At 39.6% G+C, this 26360-nt stretch overlaps 1 protein-coding gene across 12 annotated transcripts in view; it reads left to right on the top strand.

The window, feature by feature from the left end:
- The window catches only part of EPB41L2 (erythrocyte membrane protein band 4.1 like 2), a 214776-nt gene that overhangs the window by 111346 nt on the left and 77070 nt on the right, over positions 1–26360 (top strand). For all 12 annotated transcript variants that reach the window (XM_082668532.1, XM_082668529.1, XM_082668528.1 and 9 more), the window contains one exon: positions 25145–25249. In XM_082668532.1, the coding sequence (XP_082524658.1) occupies positions 25145–25249 (105 nt within the window). The remainder of the gene's footprint in view (positions 1–25144; positions 25250–26360) is intronic.

Below are 26360 nucleotides of genomic sequence, written 5' to 3'. Positions count from 1 at the left end.
ACCAGTAGTTGGACAATCATGTGCTGCCTTGTGAGAGTCTCTTGTATTGTTGTGTTGAACAACAGCTAAACTCTTGTATTATTGTTTGATTTTTCTCATGTTTATGTTGTTTCTTCACCTGGATTGTTAGTTCCTTGAGAAAAAGAACTTTCTTCTGTCTCCCCATAGGGCATCAACGCAGGACTTTGCCTTTAGCGCTACTCATAAAAAGTTATTGTTGACTTCTCTCTGCTTTCTCATACGTGTATAAAACTTTTATCCATATCTAAGCTAAATGATTGTGTTTGCTCGTTTGTGTTCCCAGTTCTTCTCTCCATCCTTTCCAGTTAGAAAAGATTTGTGTGCGTGTGTGCGTGCGTGTGTGTGTGTGTGTGTAATCCTCCACCCTCTCATATTACTACTTCTATCCACAGCTGCCCTGCTTTTTAAGTGCTTAGAAACAGTAGGCTAACTTCTTGTAGAAACACTTCATGGGTTTAAATAAATGAAAATGATTTATTAAATTTCTATAAAGGCTGTGAACCGACGAGGCGTGAGAGCGATGCAGACGTTGGTAAGGAGTGGTCTTGGCCCTTCAGGATCTCACAGCGTAGAGAGAATGTGGACTCCCAGAAGCCTAAGAGTTCTTTCACACAGATCTGAGCTGCCACAGGTCAGATGGCTGGCTGGCTGGGTGTAGGCTGGGCTTGGAGAGGAGAGTATAATTAACACCTTATTTACTTCCTGCCTCTTTTTCTCAAATGCTCCTCTTTTCTCTTGAGCAAAATAAAGAATGATATGGTTTTAATTTTTCAGCCGTCAAGAATTCAACCACATTCGTTCTCCTTTGTCTTCCCCACTTTTGGTTTCAAAATCTGCGGATTGCCGTTTTTGCCCTTGCATCAGTGGTTTTTGAAAGCATTAAATTGACACTTGAAAGTAACTTCTCACTATGAGTAACCATCCTGAGGTAATTTTGAAGGCAGCGTCTATCTCTACCTGCCCCTTTCTCACACGTGCTGCCAGGCAAGCTGACTCCTCGGTAATTTGCCACTTAAGTTTTACTCTCACCTGAGGGTGACGGTAGAACAGGCACCAGATCTTTGAATTTTTTTTCCTGTTTTGGAATGAAAATTATTTGAAGGTTGAATAACATTTGAAATAGTGGGGAAAGTCATTTTCAGAATAAAATCTGTACTTTAAAATCTGTTCAGATATGTTTTCTTGCTCTCTAACATAAGAGGCATTAAAAAAATTTTAACTCCTTTTCAGAGTTCATCAAATGATACGTAATTTTATTTTTCTCTCATTCAACAAGAAACAAAGTATCTTTTGTTAAACCCCTTGCACTGGGAATCCCTCTGTTTTCGTTACTGTTTTATTTCCAGTCTCTTTTCCAGTCTTCTCCTGAGCAAATTAAAGATGTTTCTGACAGTTTTTATTTCTCAACTATTAGGAAATTTTGCCAAATATTCTCCTCCTTGATCCTGTCTCCCTATTCCCCCCAACCAAGGTTTCTGTGGAGATTGTGTGCAGGAACTTGAATGGAGGAACAGAAATTTCAGAATCTTGCCTTTACCTGTGAGCGTTGTTGAATTTATTTCACGGAAGCTCGAGCTGGGGCCATTCTTTCCATCCATCCTTTCCACAGGGGATCAGGACTCTGTGGCCTAGTGGAAACATGTACAGAATTTATCATCCCTATTTACAGCACTTTAATATGCTAACATTTGAATCTTAAAGGGATCAAATGCAATATAACATACTAAAATACAGTCTATAAAAAGCACTGGATTAGTCAGAAAAACAGTTTCTTCATGCAAGGTGGCTGCATGATGAAAGTACTGAAAAACGATCTGTCAGATTCCTATTTTTATATTTGTTATATTCTGCAACAGAGTTTCACATCAACTCTGTTATGATTAGGAATATTATTCTTTTTTTTGTTTTAATTCTAGAGAGACAGCCTCAAAACTACTAACTGAACTACGTTTCATAACTGTGCTATATTTGCAGAATATGCCATTTTAACCTGTTATGAGTTGTCTAATTTTGTGCATCATCTAGTTATTAACATAGGAAACAATCTGAGTCTTATTATGATGTTTGTTATATTCACTGATCTCTTTCTGTATTTCAGCAGCAATTTAAAGTGAATCAAATAGTAATACTCTAATAAGCTTTTCTGCTATAGCACAGGAAGCTTGTCTGAATCAGATGTCAAAATTCATTGTAGGCAAATAGTTCACGGAGAATCTGCCAACCTACAGAGGTTTGCTGCTTACGGTTCTTTACTTAAGTTTTAATGGAAATGGTATTTGGCAGTTTCTTAAAAAGATACTTAGAAAATGTGGTGTGTGCTCATCTGGCTAGAGGTTTGACACCAGCCTCTTTATATAATCTAACAGTTTTTAGTCATTGCTGTTTTTTAAGAGGGTATAGTTTTCACAGATTTATTCCAAGTTTTGCTGTTCAAAGTGAGTAAGAGAAAAAGCTGGACAAAAAGAATGTGGAGTTTCACTTCTTAATAATTACTTTAGTGACTGGTTACTGACCTTCTTTAGTGATGGTATATAATTTTTAAGAAAAATAGAAAGTTAAAGAAGTCATATATTTTATGAATTTGGCCTCAAAATAGTATTCATTTAAATATATATTGTGAGTTTAGAAGTAATTTTTGCCCCCCAATATTGATTTGTTTCCTGTCTGAGAAGATAAAGAGAAAAGTATGAGGTATAATTTTTCCTCTTAAATTGAGTACAGATTTTACTTTCAGAGGTAAACTTTACCTGTGAAACAAGAATACGCATATAGTTGATAAAGTACTGTTTATGGTTTAGATAAAAGTTCGGAAGTGCTAAGTTATTATGGGCTGGAGTTGGTAAACAAATCTTCATTGAGGAGAAAGGAACTCTTAGACTTTGAAGAATGATGTACTTAGGAAAACTCGGCAATACTTAGCCTAGTACATTTTTCGTTTGAAAATGGTTGAATAGTAAAATCCAAGCAGAAATTTGGGGTTATAAGAAAAGGCTTGAATGCCCACTTCCTTATTTTATTTATTTATTTATTTTTGTGGTACGTGGGCCGCTCACTGTTATGGCCTCTCACTGTTATGGCCTCTCACTGTTATGGCCTCTCCTGTTGCAGAGCACAGGCTCCGGAAGCGCAGGCTCAGCGGCCATGGCTCACGGGCCCAGCCGCTCCGCAGCATGTGGGGTCTTCCCGGACCAGGGCGCGAACCCGCGTCCCCTGCATCGGCAGGCGGACCCTCAACCACTGCGCCACCAGGGAAGCCCCTGCCTACTTCCTTATATGCCAAGGATAACATAATAAAATGTAAACTTTGTTAGGAGCAAACCATGCTGGCCAGTGCTGTCAGTTTCAGCCCAGACTTTGCGTGGCTTGGCTTTAACTAGGAATCCTCTCCTCCTGCAAAGCCAGAATACCATTGGGGTTCAAATGGATCAATCTCTTCACTTCTGCTAAATGTTAAGAAGAGGTGGGCTCCCACCCATAGGAGAGGTTGCAAAGTAAACATAAAATAGAAAAAAATGCATGGACTCTATTGTTTACCCTTTTCCAGTCTGCTTTCCAAAATTTTTTTGGCACTGATTCCATTCTCTTTCTCCTTTCCATTGTCAGGGGGGAAAAGAATATGTGCGTGTTGTGCTCATGTGTGCACTTAGGCACTTCATTTTAGAATAGCTTCCATAGGGAGCAGAGCTAAATGTGTATATTCAATCTACCATCTTTAATTAGAAGTCCACTTTCTACTTAGGAAAATCTGGACAGTGAGCCTGTTTTATCACTAGGATAAAGTGAAGTGGGCCCTCTCCCTCAATATAGCCAGGAAGTTTTCTGGATACCTCATTATAAAAAGACTTTTAATTGGTTGTGGTAGCTTTAGTAGCATCTGTTTTGACGTTGTTCGTTGTTTTCTTACAGATGCTTTTTGTTAGTTTTCATTTTCTTGATTCACTATTTCCTGCAGGTGTCTAGATAGTCCATTTTGTTTTGCATGTGTGTTTCATTGGGCAGAGCAGAGGTAGGTCATAGGAAAAGAATGGATGGAAATGCTATTCTACTTAACATACGTTATTTTGTTTTTTTGCAATTAATAGGTATAGTTTAGTTCTTATCCACTTGGTTTGGGTCCTAAGCTATGCATTATGTAAAGTTTGTGGCTTTGTTCATCAAACATTTCTGGGCCAAGCATTGGTGATAATGTTGGTGGAGGTTGGGTTCTTCAACAAGACCGGACTTGGGAGAATTTCACTGTGCAGGGTCTGGTGCTCAGCATTGGGATGTACGTTAACTCTACTCACAGTGCCCGAGTCAGGCAGAGGAAAAGTGCCCTTGCTCATCAGTTCTATAAATGTAGACATAAGAATTCCAGGAAATGAATTTACAGTGATAGATAACTGCCAGGAAGAATGAAACATCTAGATTTATTGGTCATTTAATTCTTTCCTTCATAATAAGAAAGTCGTCACATGGTGCTAAATCTCAGGATATCGTTGTGAGCATGAAATTCAGAGCAAGGGGTATTATATCAACATAGTAACAGGTGTCTTTAGCCTCCTGTAGCTTGATCCAAAGCCACCGTGGAGGGTGAATACATCTGCCATCAGGTCAAGAATAATGGTGCTTTCAGACCAGGTTACCCTTCTTCCTAGTGATACTGCTAACTTCCCACTTCTAGTTCTCCCCATGCCTCCCCCTTCAGGAAGCCTTGTTGGATCTGTACATAAACCCAGCCACCTACCCTTTCTTCCCCTAACACTTTAGACCTTTCTTTCTTACGTCTCCTGCAATCAGATTATTTCATCTATCACGTGTTGATTTTTACTTAGGTTTCCCAGTAAATGTTAAACTAACTTCAAATTCTGCTGGAAAATTTATGATGGACCTTAGTATTTACATTTGGGCATGTTACTGACCTAATAGGTGTGGGGATGGGAGTTAAAGTTGGGAAGGGGAATGACTGGCCTGAAACCCATTTACCATGTAAAAGTATTATTTCTGTTGGAAAAGATTCTGAATTTCGAGTAGCTGTCTGTCACACGTCACGCTGCATTTTATGGCAGAAGCAATACAGGAGGGCTTTGAGGCGACCATCTGGATATGTGAATACATATGTGCAGAGAAGCATTATAAAGGACATTTCCAGCCTATGAACAGGTTATATAAATGTATATGTCAGTACGTTATTTGGAGAGTATGTTTTCCCATGGAAATAAGGCACAAATGATTAGACTTTCAAGTCGATTTGTAAAAGTCTGAAGTTTTTGAACTGAGTTATGGGTGCTAAATCTTGGAGCAGGTAGATAAAGACAGAATTTCTACCCGACTTTTCTAATTCAGGCCAAAATTTAAAATCCCTTTTCTTTTTTTTCATATTCTTTTCCTATTTCCTGTTGCTTTTTTCCCTAGACTTTCTTGTCCCTAGTTCCATGATGATATTCTGTTACTCTTTTGTAGTATCATAATACAAAAGATGTCCGATGCTTCCTGCTTACTTTTTCTCTGTCCAGAATTAAAATTCCTCTAATTTCTCAAATGTAGCCGATCTCTCACCTAAATCATGAAAGGATCCGCAATCTGAGTGAATGACTCCTGTGTGGATGATCACTTGTGTTTGCCTTCTAGGAGGTATTTGCATTTTAACAGAAGCCTGTTCACGTTAAAGAATCATAAGTGGTAGAGTTTCACTCAGGAAGCCAAGGGAAATGAAAAAATGAAAGCAGTTTGTGAGGGCAGTAGAGGGCTGGGTTTTTGGCCTTTGGATCAGGTGGACATACTGCTGGTAAGGTGGCCTTTTGGGGAGGCATACCCAAATGCTCCCTAACTTTCTTGCTTCTGAACCTCCATGTTTCTGATGCCTCACACTTTTTCTTCTTTTTTTTTTTTTGCCGTACTCGGGCCTCTCACTGTTGTGGCCTCTCCCCTTGCGGAGCACAGGGTCCGGACGCGCAGGCTCAGCGGCCATGGCTCACGGGCCCAGCCGCTCCGCGGCATGTGGGAATCTTCCCAGACCGGGGCACGAACCCGTGTCCTTTGCATCGGCAGGCAGACTCTCAACCACTGCGCCACCAGGGAAGCCCACTTTTTCTTATGTAGTTGAAGTAGTTGAATTGTGTGTGTTTTAAGTCAAGCAGAGTCTTGAAGACTCATCTGTTGCTCCCTACTTGCCCATGGTTAACAAAGACCTTGCCACTTTGTCTTTTGTTTTACTTTAGGTTTGTTAGTCATCTACCGGGAATGAAAAACTTTTACCTGGGAAAAAAATGTCAAGCTGAATAGAAAGACTGCTGCCTCAGATCAGTGTTTAAAAATTGAGATATCTCAAAATGAAATGTACTTTTTTCCCTCAGATTACCCAGAAGTTGCTTGTCATTGAGTTCAAGAATCAGAGGTATAAGGAAATTACTGTTATTTCTTAAGAACCTTTTCAAGACCTCTTTCTTTGTATCAGATCCTGTTTGCCTCTGTTTTACGATAATGAAGTAATAAAGTAAATATTTAAGTGATTAAGAGTTTTCTGCATTACAACTTGACTTCCACTTTGGTCAGTTGTTAAAAAATACTTGAAACACGCCTGGCCAGTAGAGGTAAGAATAGTTTCATTGGGCCTGATTTGTGATAAGATCTGTAGTCAAACAGGTGTCTTGTGTTTTTCTACCTTGTGATTTCTTTCTCGAAGGTAGTCTCAAATACAGTTGTCATTAAAGATTGTCAGATAAATTTTATATTATCGGGCTATATGAAACAGTCTTTTTTTTTTTTTTTTTTTGCGGTACGCGGGCCTCTCACTGTTGTGGCCTCTCCTGTTGCGGAGCACAGGCTCCGGACGCGCAGGCTCAGCGGCCATGGCTCACGGGCCCAGCCGCTCCGCGGCATGTGGGATCTTCCTGGACTGGGGCACGAACCCGCGTCCCCTGCATCGCAAGCGGACTCTCAACCACTGCGCCACCAGGGAAGCCCGAAACAGTCTTTTTTTAATAAAGGATTTTAAATGAAAGGTTGAGCAATTGATATATCAGTTAGTGCGTTGGGTCCTGGCTTTTGTGTCTGGGTCTTTGAAAGGGATAAAAGATGAGTATGCTCCTTTGGATGGTGCCTGGCCAGACTGAAAACAGAAAGCTGATGGACTTGAGTGTGAGGGCAGATAGTCTTACCATGGGAGAGGGGATCTGTTTGCCGACTTTGGTATCGGCCTTGCCTCATGGTCAGAATCCTTGGTTAAGCTTTTTAAAAATACAAGAGCACAGAGGCTTTTTTTTTTCTTTTTTAGGGCAGTGAAACTATTCTGTAGGATACTGTAATGGTGGAGACACGTCATCATACATTTGTCCAAACCCATAGGATATACAAGACCAAAAGTGAGCCCTAATGTAGACTATGGACTTGGGGTGATTATGATGTGGCAGTGTAGGTTCATCAGTTGTAACAAATGTACCGCTCTGTGGGGGACGCTGATAATTCGGGAGGCCGTGCATGTCGGGGGGTAGAGGGTATATGGGAAATCTTTGGATCCTTTGCTCAATTTTCCTGTGAAGCTAAAACTGCTCTACAAAATAAAGTCTAATACAAAAATTAAAAAAAAATACAGATGCCCAGGTGCTATCTTTGAAGATTCTGATTCAGTGGGTCTGATGCTGGACTTGAGCATCTGTGCAGGCAGACTTAAAAACTACTTTGAGAGGCCATAACATGCTGCCTACCAAGGCACTCCCGGGCAGAGCACCTGCTCCCCAGGTATATGGTGAATTGATCAGTTAGCTCCTCCTTGAAATATGAACATGGCTGGTGGGGAATTTTCCCCTAGCAGTAGGGAAGTGAGTGGAGTAGAGCTCCTACAGTAAGACTGCAGGAAGTCTTACTAAGTGTCTGTCTGGCTGACATTGTCTGGTTCTGATTTGCTTTGAGCAATGCCCAGCATATAGTAAGGGCTTGATAAATACTAGGTGCAATTATCATCATCATCATATTTTAAACTCCTGACTATATTTTTTCTCAGGATCTTACTATTTGTCTTGAACGTTTGATGAGAATGCTAACGTCCTTTGCCTTGGATGAATTCTCAATATCTTGCTATTATATTTTATCAATAATCTAGTGACTTGGAAGTTCCACAATATAAACATATACCACTTCAATAATCATGTTCACTTTGTAATTAAAAGAACTTGCTTCGATTCAAAAATCAAACGTTAGTATTTTTATAAGCAGGAGGAAAAACAAGATTTGAAAACAGTATATTTTGTATTGAAAATTTTGAATAAACCCATCTCTACTGTCCAAGGACTTAATCCTCTTGTTGGAGAGTCAGAAGAGGAACGTTGGCCATAGCCAGCTGGATTAAGAAAACAACATCAAAGATCAATTTATCTACTTTAAGCTCTAGGAATAGAAATACAGTTGGATTTTGCGTCTGAGAAATCGCAGGCTCCTTGGCAGCTGTTCGCTTAGAGCAAATGAAGATTTGGATGATTTTTTCCTCAGATGCTACAATACCATTACATTAAACTTTTGTTACCAAGAGAAGGCATTTAAGGGACCACATTTTATGAACAGCTGAGCAACCGACACATATTAGAACTGACAGAGGTGTTTATTATTCCTTATCGTTTAGTTAAAGCGAAAAAATAAGTATAATTCCTTGTGTAAAATGTGTGTGCGGATATTTACATTTCATCAATAAATAGTCTGCTTAACAGGCTTTACGATCCATCGCTCTGGAGGTTATGTGAGATTTTTCTGAAGCTCCATTCTAGAGCTGGGCTTTCAGATTACCCTGGAGCGAGCATATTGGTGAGAGGAGTAGACTTGGCTTCTGGAATAGCCGTCGGCAGGCCGGTCCTGCAGCTGGAGATAGAAGTCCTCCAAGAGGACACCCTTTGGTTAGCTAGCTGATTCTTGTGTCCTGAAAACAGATGAAAACCTCTGGTTTGTGGAAAATAAAAACTATAACCACCTTAGAAATGAAGGTTGTGGCTGTGGATGAAACAGTAAAAGTTTGATGTTTTATTTATTAAAAATAAAACTAGCATATGTTTGCCATTTTCCATATACCATAAAGGTGAAACATATTTTTCTATCTTGTTTGCGATCTAAACTTACCTGGTTGCTTATGAGATGAATTGTGTACTCAGTTAAGAATTATGAAACACTTCAAACACCAGCAGACTGGGGTAGAAAAGCATGCCATCTCAGTACTGCATTTAGACTTGGATAGAATGGGAATTATTGAGCTCATGAAATAGGGTTTTATAATATAGAAGAAAGGCAAGCTCCTCTGTTCTTCAGGAGTTAATTAAGGTATGCATGTGATTTTATTAAAGGTGAGCATGTATGCATCTAGCTACACTAGGGTTTCCTTTAATATTGCAGGACACAGTTACTGGAGGGTATTGTGCAGTGCGTTCTGGTCTAGTGTGTGTTTTGTTTTGTAGCAGCTTTTTCATTTTTATTTCTAGTACCTAAAACTATATTGAATAGTATTTTATGTCATTCATGTCAACAGCACTGCAGAATTTCCTCAGTGTTGAAGCATAATCCCTTGAATCCTGTGGAATGGAAAGAAATAGAGAGTCTGTAATGAACTATGAGAGGATTTTTCTTTTTCTTCCCTCTTCTTTTAGAGGCTGGTCTTGAAGGAATACTATATATAAGAAAGATTTCTTTTTATCATTCTTTGTAGTGTCTTTTAAGAAACCTACATGCTTATGTAATTTTGATAATGCATGTCTGTCTGTCTGTTGATATACATATATACAAATTTTTCCTGATCGTTAAAGAAAATTAAGTTTGGAAAATTTTTTTCAACTACTCAAAGAAAAAACAATAGGTGTGTGTATGTGTATACATGTGTATGTGTGTATATAAACACATATTTATTTATATATACCATATCTATGTGTGTATGCTTATATATTTTTTATATAATACACTTTTTTTTTGAGCAGTCAGAAAAACTTTTTCAAACTTAATAATAATCAGGGAACTTTAAAATCTTCCTTTAGTGTAAATGTCTCATTTACTTCTGGAGTTACATTTTGAATACACATATACACAGTCACTGGATGTGGTTTCTTTCTTCCTTTTTGCCAGAATTTGAATGAATTTTGGGACAGAGTTGTGTCATTCAGATTGGTAGGAAAATAATGATCCGATAAATGATGACCTGAGACTTTTTAAGACACTCCTTTCCCCTTCTGTTTGGTTATCTTTGATTTCCTCCACCTCCCATGACAGTGTCTCAGTTGTTGTGTTTGCTCTGTGCATACCTTTCTTTCCTTGGCCTTTTATACTTGCACAGTGTAGTTTAGAGCTAGTGCAAAATACATAGCTCAAGGGCTGTGCTGTATGGATTGCATTGTACGCTTCCCAGCACTGTCCTCTCAGTGCACAATAACGGCAGTGTGGAGGGGCCTACACGGAGACAGTGATGGTGTTTTATAAAACGCCAATGGTGTGTGGTGTTGACTGCAATCCGCCGGGTAAGCAGTTGCACAAATTCCTCCAAGTTGAGAGGCCTCCAGAAATGTCATGTTTTGGCCTCAGTAATGAATGCCACAAATAACAGCACAGGCACGGGGAACTTCGCTCAGCGTCTCAGATTCCAGGCTGCCTTTCTTCCGCTCAGTTTGCTATAAATTGCTTTCCTCCCAGAGAAAGTTCCCCAAAGCTAGCCTTCCAATCCTTGAATAATATATATTAAATCCACCTAAATTATCTTGTTTTGTCTCTCTTTGTTTTCTTGTTGAAAATTTCAGCCCATTGATTTTATACTACTGTTCAATGGTGTAAGTGAGGTTAGGAAGAGGCAGACAGGGGCAAAGTAGATTGTAAAGCTTGTTGGCATTTAATATAGAATGTAAGATTTCTTTTTGAAGTGTACTTGGCAAGTTGATTAACTGTTGTATGGTTTTAATTGTTTAATTAACTGGTCCTACATTATCAGAATAGAGATGAACACAGTTTGTACTCTCTAAAGATTCTAGTGTAAGATGGGATATAAAGCAAAAGCATGCTTCAGATAGCAAGAAGAAATAACAGCGACTGATGTCTTAGGGCAGGACTGTGTAAAGACTGCAAAATCCCACTGTCCCCTTTTGCATAAAGGTGGTTCATGGTCAGTTCTTAAGAGAAAGGGGCAGATTGGCTTTTCTGCTGACGTCTTCCCTCTGGTTCCCAAGAAGTATTTGGAAATGCTCTAATTACTAAGGACGACTCTAAGTACAATGTAGAATTGTGAAAATAAAATTCAGGACTCTGGCTGTTCTTCTCCTAGAATCTAGTTGGCAGTGTGTGTTTGGCTTAGTTCCTTGGATATCTGTGGGTTGGTAGTCCATGAGCTAGAGCCAGGGGATTGCATAAGACTGAGAGCCAGAAGACCTGATTTCTAGACTCAACTCTGCCAACTTTTTGGCTGGCATTATAGCACCAAGCTGTTGCATCCAGCATATCTTTTGGCCCACGAGTGAGTGAAGTGACTCAGTGAGGAGCTGCTGTGGGAGACATTGAAATGAGTCAGACATAACTTTTGCTTAAAGAACCCAGTCTTCAAAAGTAATAAGTATCAAAAGGAGTAGAACGACAGGCCCTTTGGTGGGGCTAATGGCGGACTCAGGGAGAGCTCACACAAAGGAGTACTTCCCAGAACTTTTGCTGCCAGTGTCCTTGTCCCCGCGGTGAGCCCCAACTGTGCCCCCCCAGCCTCTGCGGGAGTCCTTCAGCTCTAGTAGCTGTGTGGCTGGCAGGGTCTTGGTGCTCCGGCCATGTGTCAGACCTGAGCCTCTGAGGTGGGAGAGCCGAATTCAGGACACTGGTCCACCAGAGACCTCCCAGCCTCATGTAATATCAAATGGTGAGAGCTCTTACAGAGATCTCTGTCTCAACGCTAAGACCGAGCTCCACCCAAAGGCCAGCAAGCTCCAGTGCTGGATGCCCCATGCCAAACAACTAGCAAGACAGGAACACAGCCTCACCCATTAGCAGAGAGGCTGCCTAAAATCGTAATAAGTTCACAGACACCCCAAAACATACTACCAGATGTGGTCCTGCCCACCAGAAAGACAAGGTCCAGCCCCACCCACCAGAACACAGGCACTAGTCCCCTCCACCAGGAAGCCTACACAAGACACTGAACCAACCTCACCCATTGGGGGCAGACACCAAAAACAACGGGAACTACGAACCTGCAGCCTGTGAATAGGAGACCCCAAACACAGTAAGTTAAACAAAATGAGAAGATAGAGAAATACGCAGCAGTTGAGGGAGCAAGGTAAAAACCTACCAGACCAAACAAATGAAGAGGAAATAGGCAGTCTACCTGAAAAAGAATTCAGAGTAATGATAGTAAAGATGATCCCAAATCTTGGAAATAGAGTGGAGAAAATACAAGAAACGTTTAACAAGGACCTAGAAGAACTAAAGAGCAAAGAAACAATGATGAACGACACAGTAACTGAAATTAAAAATTGTCTAGAAGGAATCAGTGGCAGAATAACTGAGGCAAAGAATGGATAACTGACCTGGAAGATACAATAGTGGAAATAACTACCACAGAGGAGAAAAATGAAAAAACAGTGAAGAGAATTGAGGACAGTCTCAGAGACGTCTGGGACAAAATTAAATGCAGCAACATTCGAATTATAAGGGTCCCAGAATAAGAGAAAAAGAAAAGATCTGAGAAAATATTTGAAGAGATTATCATTGAAAACTTCCCTAACATGGAAAAAGAAATAGTCAAGTCCAGGAAGCTCAGAGAGTCCCATACAGGATAAGTCCAAGGAGAAACACACCGAGACACGTATTAATCAGACTATCAAAACTTGTAAAATACAAAGAAAAAATATTAAAAACAGAAGAGGAAAAGCAACAAATAACATACAAAGGAATCCTCATAAGGTTAACAGCTGATCTTTCAGCAGAAACTCTGCAAGCCAGAAGGGAGTGGCAGGACATATTTAAAGTGATGAAAGGGAAAACCCTACAACCAAGATTACTCTACCCAGCAAGGATCTCATTCACATTTGACAGAGAAATTAAAACCTTTACAGACAAGCAAAAGCCAAGAGACTTCAGCACCACCAAACCAGCTTTACAACAAATGCTAAAGGAACTTCTCTAGACAGGAAATACAACAGAAGGAAAAGACCTACAAAAGAATTAAGAAAGTGGTCATAGGAACATACATATCGATAATTACCTTAAAGGTAAATGGATTAAATGCTCCAACCAAAAGACATAGACTGGATGAATGGATACAAAAACAAGACCCGTATATATGCTGTCTACGAGAGACCCACTTCAGACCTAGGGACACATATAGACTGAAAGTGAGGGGATGGAAAAAGATTTTCCATGCAAATGGAAATCAAAAGAAAGCTGGAGTAGCAATTATCCTATCAGACAAAATAGACTTTAAGAGACAAAGAAGGACAAGAGACAAAGAAGGATACTACATAATGATCAAGGGATCAATCCAAGAAGAAGATGTAACAATTGTAAATATTTATGCACCTAACATAGGAGCACCTCAATACTTAAGGCAAATGCTAACAGCCATAAAAGGGGAAATCAACAGTAACACAGCAACACTAGGGGACCTCAACACCGCACTTCCACCAATGGACAGATCATCCAAAATGAAAATAAATAAGGAAACCGAAGCTTTAAAAGACACATTAGACAAGATGGATTTAATTGATATTTATAGGACACTCCATCCAAAAACAACAGAATACACGTTCAAGTGCTCATGCAGCATTTCCAGGATAGATCATATCTTGGGTTACATATCAAGCCTTAGTAAATTTAAGGCAATTGAAATCGTATCAAATGTCTTTTTTGACCACAAGGCTATGAGACTAGATATCAGTTACAGGAAAAAATCTGGAAGAAATACAAACACATGGAGGCTAAGCAATACACTACTTAATAACCAAGAGATCACTGAAGAAATCAAAGAGGAAATCAAAAAATACCTAGAAACAAATGACAGTGAAAACATGATGACCCAAACCCTATGGGATGCAGCAAAAGCCATTCTAAGAGGGAAGCTTATAGCAATACAATCCTGCTTCAAGAAAGAAAACAAATCTCAAATAAACAACCTAACCTTACACCTAAAGCAATTAGAGAAAGAAGAATAAAAAAACCCAAAAGTTAGCAGAAGGGAAGAAATCATAAAGATCAGATCAGAAATAAATGTGACAGAAATGAAGGAAACAGTAGCAAAGATCAGTAAAACTAAAAACTGGTTCTTTGAGAAGATAAAATTGATAAACCATTAGTCAGACTCATCAAGAATAAAGGGAGAAGACTCAAATCAACAGAATTAGAAATAAAAAAGGAGAAGTAACAACTGACACTGAAGAAATACAAAGGATCATGAGAGATTACTACAAGCAACTCTATGCCAATAAAATGGACAACCTGGAAGAAGTGGAGAAGTTCTTAGAAAAGCACAACCTTCCGAGACTGAACCAGGGAGAAATAGAAAATATAAACAGACCAGTCACAAGCACTGAAATTGAAACTGTGATTAAAAATCTTGCAACAGGGCTTCCCTGGTGGTGCAGTGATTAAGAATCCGGCTGCTAATGCAGGGGACATGGGTTTGAGCCCTGGTCCAGGATGATCTCACATGACGTGGAGCAGTGAAGCCCACGTGCCACAACTACTGAGCCTGCGCTCTAGAGCCTGCGAGCCACAGCTACTGAGCTCACATGCCACAAGTACTGAAGCCCACAGGCCTAGAGCCCGTGCTCTGCAACAAGGGAAACCACTGAAATGAGAAGCCCGCACACCGCAATGAAGAGTAGCCCCCACTCACTGCAACTAGAGAAAGGCCGCACACAGCAACAAAGACCGAATGCAGCCAAAAATAAATTTTAAAAAAACAAAGAAATCTTCCAACAAACAAAAGCTCAGGACCAGATGGCTTCACAGGTGAATTCTGTGAAACATTTACAGAAGAGCTAACACATATCCTTCTCAAACTCTTCCAAAATATAGTAGAGGGAGGAACACTCCCAAACTCATTCTACAAGGCCACTGTCACCCTGATACCAAAACCAAAGATGTCACAAAAAAAAGAAAACTATAGGCCAGTATCACTGATGAACATAGATGCGAAAATCCTCAACAAAATACTAGCAAACAGAATCCAACCAGCGCATTAAAAGGATCATACACCATGATCAAGTGGGATTTATCCCAGGAATTCAAGGATTCTTCAATATATGCAAATCAGTCAATATGATAAACCATACTAACAAATTGAAGGAGAAAAACCATACGATCATCCATCTCAATAGATGCAGAGAAAGCTTTCGACACAATTCAACACCCGTTTATGATAAAAACCCTCCAGAAGGTATGCATAGAGGGAAATTACGTTAGCATAATAACGGCCATATGTGACAAACCCACAGCCAACATCGCTGTCAATGATGAAAAACTGAAACTCTTTCCACTAAGATCAGGAACAAGACAAGTTTGCCCACTCTCACAACTGTTATTCAACATAGTTTTGGAAGTTCTAGCCACAGCAATCAGAGACTGAAAAGAAATAAAAGGAATCCAAATTGGAAAAGAAGAAGTACAGCTGTCACTTTGCAGGTGACATGATACTATATACATAGAGAATCCTAAATATGTTACCAGAAAACTACTAGAGCTAAGCAATGAATTTGGTAAAGTAGCAGGATACAAAATTAATGCACGGAAATCTCTTGTATTCCTTATGGTGAAAACTCTGAAAGGGAAATTAAGGAAACACTCCCATTTACTATTGCAACCAAAAGAATAAAATACCTAGGAATAAACCTACCTAAGGAGACAAAAGACCTGTATGCAGAAAACTATAAGACACTGATAAAGAAATTAAAGATGGTACAAACACCATGTTCTTGGATTGGCAGAATCAACATTGTGAAAATGACTATACTACCCAAAGCAATCTACAGCTTCAGTGCAATCCTTGTGAAACTACCAATTGCATTTTTCACAGAACTAGAACAAAAAATTGTACAATTTGTATGGAAACACAAAAAGACCTCGAATAGCCAAAGCAATCTTGAGAAAGAAAAACGGAGCTGGAGGAATCAGGCTCCCAGACTTCAGACTATACTACAAAGCTACAGTAATCAAGACAGTATAGTACTGACGCAAAAACAGAAATATAGATCAATGGAACAGGATAGAGCGCAGAAATAAATCCACACACATATGGTCACCTTATCTTTGATAAAGGAGGCAAGAATATTCAAGGGAGAAAAGACAGCCTCTTCAGTAAGTGGTGCTGGGAGAAGTAGACAGCTACATGTAAAAGAATGAAATTAGAACACTCCCTAACACCATACACAAAAGTAAACTCAAAATGGATTCAAGACCTAAATGTAAGGCCAGACAGTATCAAACTCTTAGAGGAAAACATAGGCAGAACACTCTGATATAAGTTACAGCAAGATCCTTTTTGACCTACCTCCTGGATAAATGGAAGTAAAGGCAAAAATAAACAAATGGGACCTAATGAAACTTACAAGCTTTTGCACAGCAAAGGAAACCATAAGACGAAAAGACAACCCTCAGAATGGGAGAAAATATTTCCAAATGAAGCAACTGACAAAGGATTTATCTCCAAAATTTACAAGCAGCTCATGCAGCTCAGTATCAAAAAAACAACCCAATCCAAAAACGGGAAGAAGACCTAAACAGACATTTCTCCAAAGAAGATATACAGATTGCCAACAAACACATGAAAGGATGCTCAACATCACTAATCATGAAAGAAATGCAAATCAAAACTACAATGAGCTATCTCCTCACACCTCTCAGAATGGTCATCGTTAAAAAATCTACAAACAATAAATGCTGGGGAGTGTGTGGAGAAAAGGGAACCCTCTTGCACTGTTGGTGGGAATGTAAGTTGATACAGCCACTATGGAGAACAGTATGGAGGTTCCTTAAAAAACTAAAAATAGGAACTACCATATGACCCAGCAGAGAGAAAACCATAATTCAAAAAGAGTCATGTACCACAATGTTCATTGCAGCTCTGTTTACAATAGCCAGGACATGGAAGTAACCTAAGTGTCCATTGACAGATGAATGGATAAGGAAGATGTGGCACATCCATACAATCGTATATTACTCGGCCATAAAAAAGAAATGAAATTGAGTTATTTGTAGTGAGGTGGATGGACCTAGAGACTGTCATACAGAGTGAAGTCGATCAGAAAGAGCAATACAAGTCCCGTATGCTAACACATATATATGCAATCTAAAAAAAGAATGGTTCTGAAGTACCTAAGGGCAGGACAGGAATAAAGACACAGATGTAGAGAATGGACATGAGGATATGGGGAGGGCGAAAGGTAAGCTGGGATGAAGTGAGAGAGTGGCATGGACGTATATACACTACCAAATGTAAAATAGGTAACTAGTGGGAAGCAGCCACATAGCACAGGGAGATCAGTTCCGTGCTTTGTGTCCACCTAGAAGGGTGGGACAGGGAGGGTGGGAGGGAGACGCAAGAGGGAGGAGATATGGGGATATATGTATAGGTATAGCTGATTGACTTTGTTATACAGCAGAAACTAACACTATTATAAAACAATAATACTTCCAATTAAGAGTTTTTAAAAAAAAAAAGGAGTAGAATTTAAGACTAAGCAGCATACATGTGAAATAAAGTGCCTGAAGGAGAAAGGTGAATATTGGGAGCTTGGAATAGGCTTCACAGAGAAGGAGAATTTGGAGATTTGTCTAGAGGTCAGGTTTCAACAGTTGGAAATAAAGGTAGGAAAGAAATTTAGAGTATACCTTGGCGAGTTAGTAGACCTTTTTATCTGGGACAGGCAGCTATGACAACTAAAGAACTAGCTACATATACTGGTATCTTAGGTGCACATTGTAAAGCAAAATATCTGTGTATTCTGCTTGGTTGACAAATGTGTGTTTGTAGTTCTTCCATGCCTTAGAATTCAAGCTGTTTATAAAAAATCAAAGCAATGATAATAGAAGAAAATTGCCTTCTTGGATAGAAATGTAGAGTACTAATGTTTATGTATATTGCAGATAAGAATTCAGTTCTTTGAAACAGTGGTCCACAACCTGTTTGGCAGCAGGGCTCCGTTTTGTGGAAGACAGTTTTTCCACAAACAGGGTCGGGGATGGGGGTGCGGATGGTTCAGGTGGCAATGCATGAAATGGGGAGCGGCAGATGAAGCTTTGCTCCCTTGCCTGCTGCTTACCTCCTGCTGTGTGGCCCGGAGTTGGGGATGCCTGCCTTAAGAGAAATTCAGGGAATGAGACTGAAAAGTTAGAGCAGTTAAGCTCTCTCTAACCTCAGTGTTCTTATTGTGAAATGAGATTGGATGAAATAACTGTGAAAGCTCTTTATAATGATATTTAAAATCAGTTATTATTTTAGAACAGCTCAGAAAGGTCCTGTGCTTTCAGCTGCCTTTTAGTGCATTCATGTAATGTTCCAGACATTTTAAAGTACTTTAAATATACTTCATGTAATTCTCTGATCATCATCATAAGGTGAATATTTTTATTTTAAAGAGAGGAAACTGAGACAAAATGAAGTTAAGTAACTTGCCTGAGGTTACAGAGCTGTTAAGAGGTGGGGCTGGCGTTCAGATCTATGTTACTACCATTCTGCTGTGGTACCTTTCTAGGAAACTGTTGAGACTTGAAGATTCTTGTGAAAGGTGGTACATACCAGAATCTGGGAGAGGAGAAGGAACAATTTCACATGCATGCCCTGACACATTTTTTTTTTGCCACACTGCACAGCATGTGGGATCTTAGTTCATACCCCCTGCAGTGGAAGCGTGGAGTCCTCACCACTGCCACCGGGGGGATTACCGCCCCCCCCCCAGCAACACACACATATTTTTATGTACTTGCATGATGATTTGTGTCTTGGTTCCTCTTTCCCAAATGATGAGAATTTTTATTTATGGAGTGAGTTGTGAACAGCATGAAGGCAGAAAAGAAGTTGTGAGCCACTGGGTCTTATTGCTGTCAGAGCACACTAAGGCAAGTTTGATTACAGATTAATACTTATAAAATGTAATAACTTGGTCCATTTAATGTATATCATTTAATATGCCTCCTGAGTATTTGATGTTTTTTTTTTTTTTTTTTTTTTTTTTGCGGTACGCGGGCCTCTCACTGTTGTGGCCTCTCCCATTGCGGAGCACAGGCTCCAGACGCGCAGGCTCAGCGGCCATGGCTCACGGGCCCAGCCGCTCCGCGGCATGTGGGATCTTCCCGGACCGGGGCAGGAACCCGTGTCCCCTGAATCGGCAGGCGGACTCTCAACCACTGCGCCACCAGGGAAGCCCTGATGTGTTTTCTTTATGAGATAAGGAGAAATGAACTATTTTGTTAGCCTTTCTGAATTAGCTTACAAGGCAGATCAGTTTTAGGTTTTTAAAGAATAACTTCTCTGGGTTTTCTGTTACAATTTTCTTTCTCTACTCCTTGTTATTCCCTATCTCATGTTTCTTTCCTTCTTGTCTTGATGGCTTTATAATGTCTATTATTTTAAAATAATGCATGCCAAAATCTTTTGAATGTTAATGTGTGTAAATAGTTAATGGAATAAAGTGATTGTAGGTTAATGGATTTTATTTTATCTGGCTAGAAGTCCATTGGGTTTTCTTAATTTGAGACTTTTCAGCATTTATCAGCCATTACTCTTTTAACATTGCCTCTCCCTTATTCTGTTGTCTTCGTGTAGACTTCTGGGGAGATATATATGGACCGCTTCTTCTATCTTACATGTCTGTGAATTTCTTTCATAGTGTTTGTCTGTGCTATATTCTGGATAACTTTTTCAGATCTACCAGTTTTCTCTCTAACTGTATCAAGCCCTGTCCATTTGGATTATAATTTAATTAGTATAGCTTTATTTCCAGATGTTCTAATTGGTTTTTTTCAGAATCTGCTTTTAGATAGTTGCTTTTTCCTTGATATTTTAAAATATTCATTTATTTCTTTCAGCATATAAAGACATACTAATTTTGTGTTCTGTAGTTGATAATTCCATTGTCTGCAGTCTCTGAATATCTGATTCTGATATCGTGTCTAATGTTCAATAATAGTAACTGGTTTTCTTATGTGTTTTTGATTTTTTTGATTGTACTTGTTGAGATTTTATCTATGGGAATCATTTGCTTTAGCCAGTCATTTGGGTACTCCAATCCTAGACCAGTTTAAACTGAATTCTCTCTTGTGTCATTTTGGAATAAAAAAGATAATGTTATTAACAGTAGTCTCCAAATCTGCTTGAGGGCCATGTCATGGTAATTTTTCTCTCTCTCGTTTCTTGAGGTAGTGTCTGTAGATCAGTAATTCTGCTGTGGAATAAGTTAATAAGTGTTGTATTAAAGAAAGATAGTAGTTTATTTAGCCAAATAATTTTGGTAAACAGGTTGAATGATGATAAACAAGTTGTTTTTTTTTTTCCACCATAGAGCTTCTCGGGGTATCTTATATGCAAATAGGAGTTTTGATGCTCAGTAGATGTGTACATTAGGCAGAATTTTCCTTGTCTCACTCTACTCCCTTTTTGAGGGATTTGGGTATATATGTGAAGCATCTCATGGGACCAATGGGAACAATAGAGCATACTTTGGCAAATATAAGTCTGCCCCCTGATACCCTTGGCTTCTGCATACTGCCTTCTCACTGGCTCTGCCTCTGTGTTTACACACGCTGTGGCTCTGTGTGTGTGTGTGTGTGTGTGTGTGTGTGTATCTATCTTGTATTTAAACTCCCTGAAGGAAGATGTGGTTGTATCTGGTAATCTTTATCCCCAGAGTAAGACATTGTCGTTGGGTAGAGCTCTTATATCTCATAGGCCACTGGTCAGTGTTCTTTGGACAAGTTGGACCAGGTACCTAGTTCAGTCTAGAGGGGTAGATTCATACGACTTTTTTTTCGTGGGGGGGGGTAGATTTCCTTTTTATTTTCTGTGTCTACCATTCTAATGTAAACTTCCTGAGACCATATGTGTCTTATTTATGGTTCTTTCCTCAATGTCTTAACATAGGAACTGATATATATTAGACACAGAATTAGTGTATGTGGAGCTTTTTAGCCTGGCAAGCCCTTGTGGTCATCTGAGAGTTCATCGTTCTGTAACCTCCAGTATCTTTTGAATAGAAACTGGTTCTGTCAGACTTTATAAACATCCAAAGTGAAAAGTAAGTTCTTTTGAATATGCTATTACTTTATCTTAAAAGATCATTTCCTTGTTTAAGATTCATTTCAGATGCCACAGTCTTGGTGAAGCTATGATATTTCTTTTTTTTTGGATAACTTTTTATTTAAAAATAAATTTAGGCTTATAGAAAAGTTGCGTACACCCAAAGCTATGATATTTCTCAGATGCTGTTACTGTTCCATGCTTGGTGTTCCTCCATGCACTTTGTACGTGCGTCTTTCAGTACACGCCTCATAGTATTGTTGCTTTTTTGTCTTCCCAGCCAGTCTCTGAGTTCATTGAGGGTGGAGATGCTGAATGGAAGCTTAAGTAATACGTGTGTGTAGTTAAGATCTTATCAAGCATTTAAAATATCTATTTCCTGGAGAAGGGAAGGAGAGAATCATAGAGGGGCAGTCTGAGCATCTAGAAGATACTTTGGTGTGTGTTAGATGTGGGCTAATGAAAGTCAGTTGGGAAGAGAATTCAGCTGTGATTGAGTGAGGCACTTGGTGTGGCACTTTTTTTTTTTTTTGCGGTGTTTGGACCTCTAACTGTTGTGGCCTCTCCCGTTGCGGAGCACAGGCTCTGGACGCGCAGGCTCAGCGGCCATGGCTCACAGGCCCAGCCGCTCCGCGGCACGTGGGATCCTCCCGGACCGGGGCGCGAACCCGTGTCCCCTGCATCGGCAGGCGGACTCTCAACCACTGCTCCACCAGGGAAGCCCTTGGTGTGGCACTTTGACATACACTCTCTTACTGGGTTAATTTGACCCTCACAGTGAGCTGTGAGAGAGCTGCAATCTCATCTTACGGTTAAGGAGACTAAGTGGTTCGCCCATGGTCACACTCGTCCAGTAATAGTAAACAGCTTACACAACGTCGAATGAGGGAGGGACTGAGTCTGACTGCAGCCCCATGTGGACGCATCCTCCCTCTGCTGCCTAGCGGTACCAGCACCAGATTGCGATGGTGAGCTTTGCGGATGTTTTCATCTTTTAGGGAAATGCTGTCCATGAGAGCATATTTCTATTTTTGAAATGGAAACCAGTGAGAAAGTATGATTTATTAATAAAAATCGACTGTAAGCCAATGTCAGAATGTGTTTTTCTCTTTGAACTGAGGTATGTATGTGTAGACATAAGTTGTTTTGACTCTCCTTTTTACCCTAATTTCAAACAGCACTACAACCAAACAAAATAGCATGAATCTCCTTCGACGCTGTCTTGTTTCTCCATGATTTCTACGGCGAATCAGTTTCGGTAGTTAGCTTATTTGAAAGTAGTTGTCGTTTAGTCAGGTTTCCTAGAAGTAATAAGTTTGTTTGGAAACTATATCTGATTAAAGGCCAACTTCTTATATAAGCTTCCATCGAGTTCTTAGTGTCTTTCTAAATAAGAAGAAAATCTCTGCTTTATAGTAGATAGAATATCTTCTGTGACTCATTTATACCTCATTATAAATGCATAGTGTGTGATGAACAAATAGATGCGGCAAGAGCTGTAATAGTTTTCTCCCTTTGTTGTCTTAGATAAGGACACTTCCTAATTACAAAGTAGGCACTGAAATTATAACTATGGTCAGTCACTATGAGGCTGAGTAGGTAAATGTCACCTCATTTGAAATAAGTATGTCACACAGAGTACACTGTAATATTGTATTTTTAGGAGATTCAACAAGCACCTATTATGCTGGGTATTCTACTCACTGGAGAGTGAGGCGTGAACAATGTTGTTGAAATTAATGTCAGAGAAAGTGAAGTCTGTCGTAGATTATTGATTACCTTTGAAACATTCTTTGCTGTTGTTTGCAACCAAATCTCCTCACATCTACTCCAGGCTCTTATGAAGAAGAGATAATGGATTTTACTGCACATTTAAGAAAGTAACAACCATGATACGAGTCACCTTCTCCTCATAAAGTTAATTTAAAATACCTCCAAACTCATTCTTAATTATTTAGATTAATCATTGCATGCAGACCAGATAGTGAAATTCAGAACCTTTCATTTTAAAAGTTCAACACAAAATTTCAGGTAAGTGGAGTTAGTCATTTTTCACGTTATAAAACTCTCCAGCTTATAATAATAAGAGCCAATATTGGTTAAACCCTTACTGTGTGCCACACACTGTTCTAAGCTCTCATTATGTATTATAACTCATTGAGTACTTACCACATCCTGTGTGGTATATTCTGTTATCCCCATTTCACAGATGTACAAATTAAGGCAAATAGAAGTTAAGTGTCTTGCCCCTGGTCACATAGATTATAAATAATGGAAAGGTATTTAAAACATTGGTATTTGGAATCCGGAGCCCAGTACTCTTATTTACTACAGTATTATTTGCACGTACTTAAATATGTGGACACATGAACACATATCTGTTTTACATGTACTTAGTCATGAATCTGTAGTGGTGTGGATAGCACGTTTCTTGAAATGTTGAAATAATGTAATCTGTGTGGCATTCTCCCTTTTCCCTCTACTATTTAATGTAATTCTACCTTTTAATAAAAAAAAGTTACTATATAAAATGTTTGATAATAAAAGTTGCAGATTCTCCCTCACAGGTCCTTCAGGCATGGATTTCTTACCTGTGGTTTAACAAGAGGAGGTAGACAAGATTAGAGGAGAGAAACACACTCTTGAATTGAGTTTCTGTGAAGACTTTATCTTTTGAAACCCCTTATCAGAGTTGTCCTGATTTGAAAATGAAATGTCTTTTATATCTTGTTCCATTTTTAAAGATGTTTGTGTGGGAAACATTCATTTTCACACACTGGATGAACTAACTAGTAGACATTTTGATAGTGTGAGGGCATTCGTCTTGAAGATGAACAAGTCTGCTGGCTTGTTCCTTTCTCACTCTCAGTCCAGGGGTTGCTTATATCCACGCAGGGCAGGAAGGCGTGTGTCTAACCTGACGTTGCAGTTGGGGGTTCCCAGGGCCACGCATCTCAGTTGGAGTCACCACTTTATGTTTTGCCATTGATTAAATAATGAGCTTTTCTTCTATGGCTGTCACAGGCTTTTGTATCTCTGTTGATAGCAGCTGCTTCAATTAAAAAAAAAATAAAACACAGCAAAGCAAGGCAAAAATAGGTTAAATCCTTAGAGACAACTGATTTATTGTCTCAGTCACTTTCCCTTATATTTTTAAGATTTGTTCTAAAGAGTGAATCATTCTTGAGAAAGAGTGTAGCTTGTATTGAAAAACATAATTTCTACTCTACAAATATCTTGGAACAAAAATCAAACCTAGGGGCTTCCCTGGTGGCGCAGTGGTTGAGAGTCCGCCTGCCGATGCAGGGGACACGGGTTCGTGCCCCGGTCCGGGAAGATCCCACATGCCGCGGAGCGGCTGGGCCCGTGAGCCATGGCCGCTGAGCCTGCGCGTCCGGAGCCTGTGCTCCGCAACGGGAGAGGACACAACAGTGAGAGGCCCGCGTACCGCAAAAAAAAAAAAATCAAACCTAAGTGCTGATGGGATGAATCGTGTTAGGATACATTGAGGAATGGAGCTAAATGATTTTCCTGGGGAGAGTATACCTTGTAGACGTGACATGAGCCATCTTGAGGAACTGAGGGAGGCAGCTTGGACATATTTTTGAACTATTTGAAAACGAATAAGTGAACTCTTAGCATTTTACTTTTTTTAGTTTTTGAAATATTGACATGGAGTAACAGTAAAGCATAGAGGCTGATCGTGCTTCTGTTTTAGAATTTATGCTTTATGTGTGTGTTGGGGGAGTCTAAAGTGAAAAAGTTATGAATCACTTCGGTATTGTTATAAAAGAGGATTGGAATATAAATATTTCATATTAATTTATGCTAAATAATGTTATCTGATATGATGCCCTTGGTTTATAGTACTCACAGACTCATTAGTGCTTGAAAAGTAAAGATATTGTTCTTTTTCCTCAGAAACGTGCTAAGGGACAAGTGTTATTTGACAGAGTGTGTGAACATCTCAATCTCTTGGAGAAGGACTACTTTGGACTTGTGTTTCAGGAGAACCCTGAGCAGAAAGTAAGTGGAGTTATTTCAAGTTTGTTTATATCATCTTAGAAAAATACTGTGGGTAACCTGTGTAAAATTTAGCTTTCAAATAACTTACTTTATGTTTTTACTATGACATATCTTATGTTCATGGGAGAAATTTGGAAAGATTGAAAACTTGTGTTTTCATGTATAACTTTTTGCTATTGTGTGTTTGTATGCTTTTCTACTTATATCGTAAGCAGACAGAATGGAATATCTTATACTACGTTAATTGTTAGAAACTGAAAGAACCGGTTTTAAAATTTTTATGTTGAATTTTTAGCTCTTGAATTCCCCTGTATGCTAGGAATTAAGCTTGTCTGAAAAGCAGGGAAGGAGGCATATTGGAAGAAATGTCACGGGAAACCCATTTGTACTTGTCTGGAGAGAGTGTTTGCCTTGCTGAACAGATTAGTGGTTGTGTGGGGTGAAGGTGTTCCTTGCCCTGTGGTGTAGGTTATTGGGGGCCAAAAGAAAGGCAGGGCCCCGCCTGACTCAGGTGGTAGAGTTGACCAGCCAGGACCCTGTGGAGATCTGCCTGGCACCGGGAGCGTGTTGAGATTGTTTCTGCTCCAGGAATTTCCCAAGTTACTACTAAGCAGGATCATCAGAGTGCTCTAATGCTTGATGCTAATTCCAGGGACCTTCAGGGCTTCTCCGTTTCATAAACATATTAAAGAGAGAAATATTTACCAGTTCTGGCAATTAACCAGACTTTAACCTCTCGCCTTGTGTCTTAGTCAGTTTGGGCTTTTGTAATAAAGTACCATAGACTGAGTGGCTTATAAACAGCACACATGTGTTTCTCATAGCTGGGGAGCCTCGGACGGTCAAAATCAAGGTGCCAGCCAATTCAGTGTCTGGTGAGGGCCCCCTTCCCAGCTCGTGGACAGGGCCTTCTCATGGTGTCCTCACATGGTGGAAGGAGGGTTGCACCCTAAAGTGAAGCCCTTTTAAGTCTGTTAGATGGTGGCTGTGGGCAGACGCACTGTGATCGTTCTGTCTGAGGATGCACAGGGCACTTGGTCACAGTGCACTTTCCAGCGCCTAACATTCACATCACAGTCAGTTGGTAGATGGATATAGGCTGTAAATTTTA

This window comes from Grampus griseus (assembly GCF_964374135.1).
Source record: "Grampus griseus genome assembly, chromosome: 13".
Lineage (NCBI taxonomy): Eukaryota > Metazoa > Chordata > Mammalia > Artiodactyla > Delphinidae > Grampus > Grampus griseus.
This window is presented reverse-complemented; position numbering and strand designations above follow the sequence as displayed.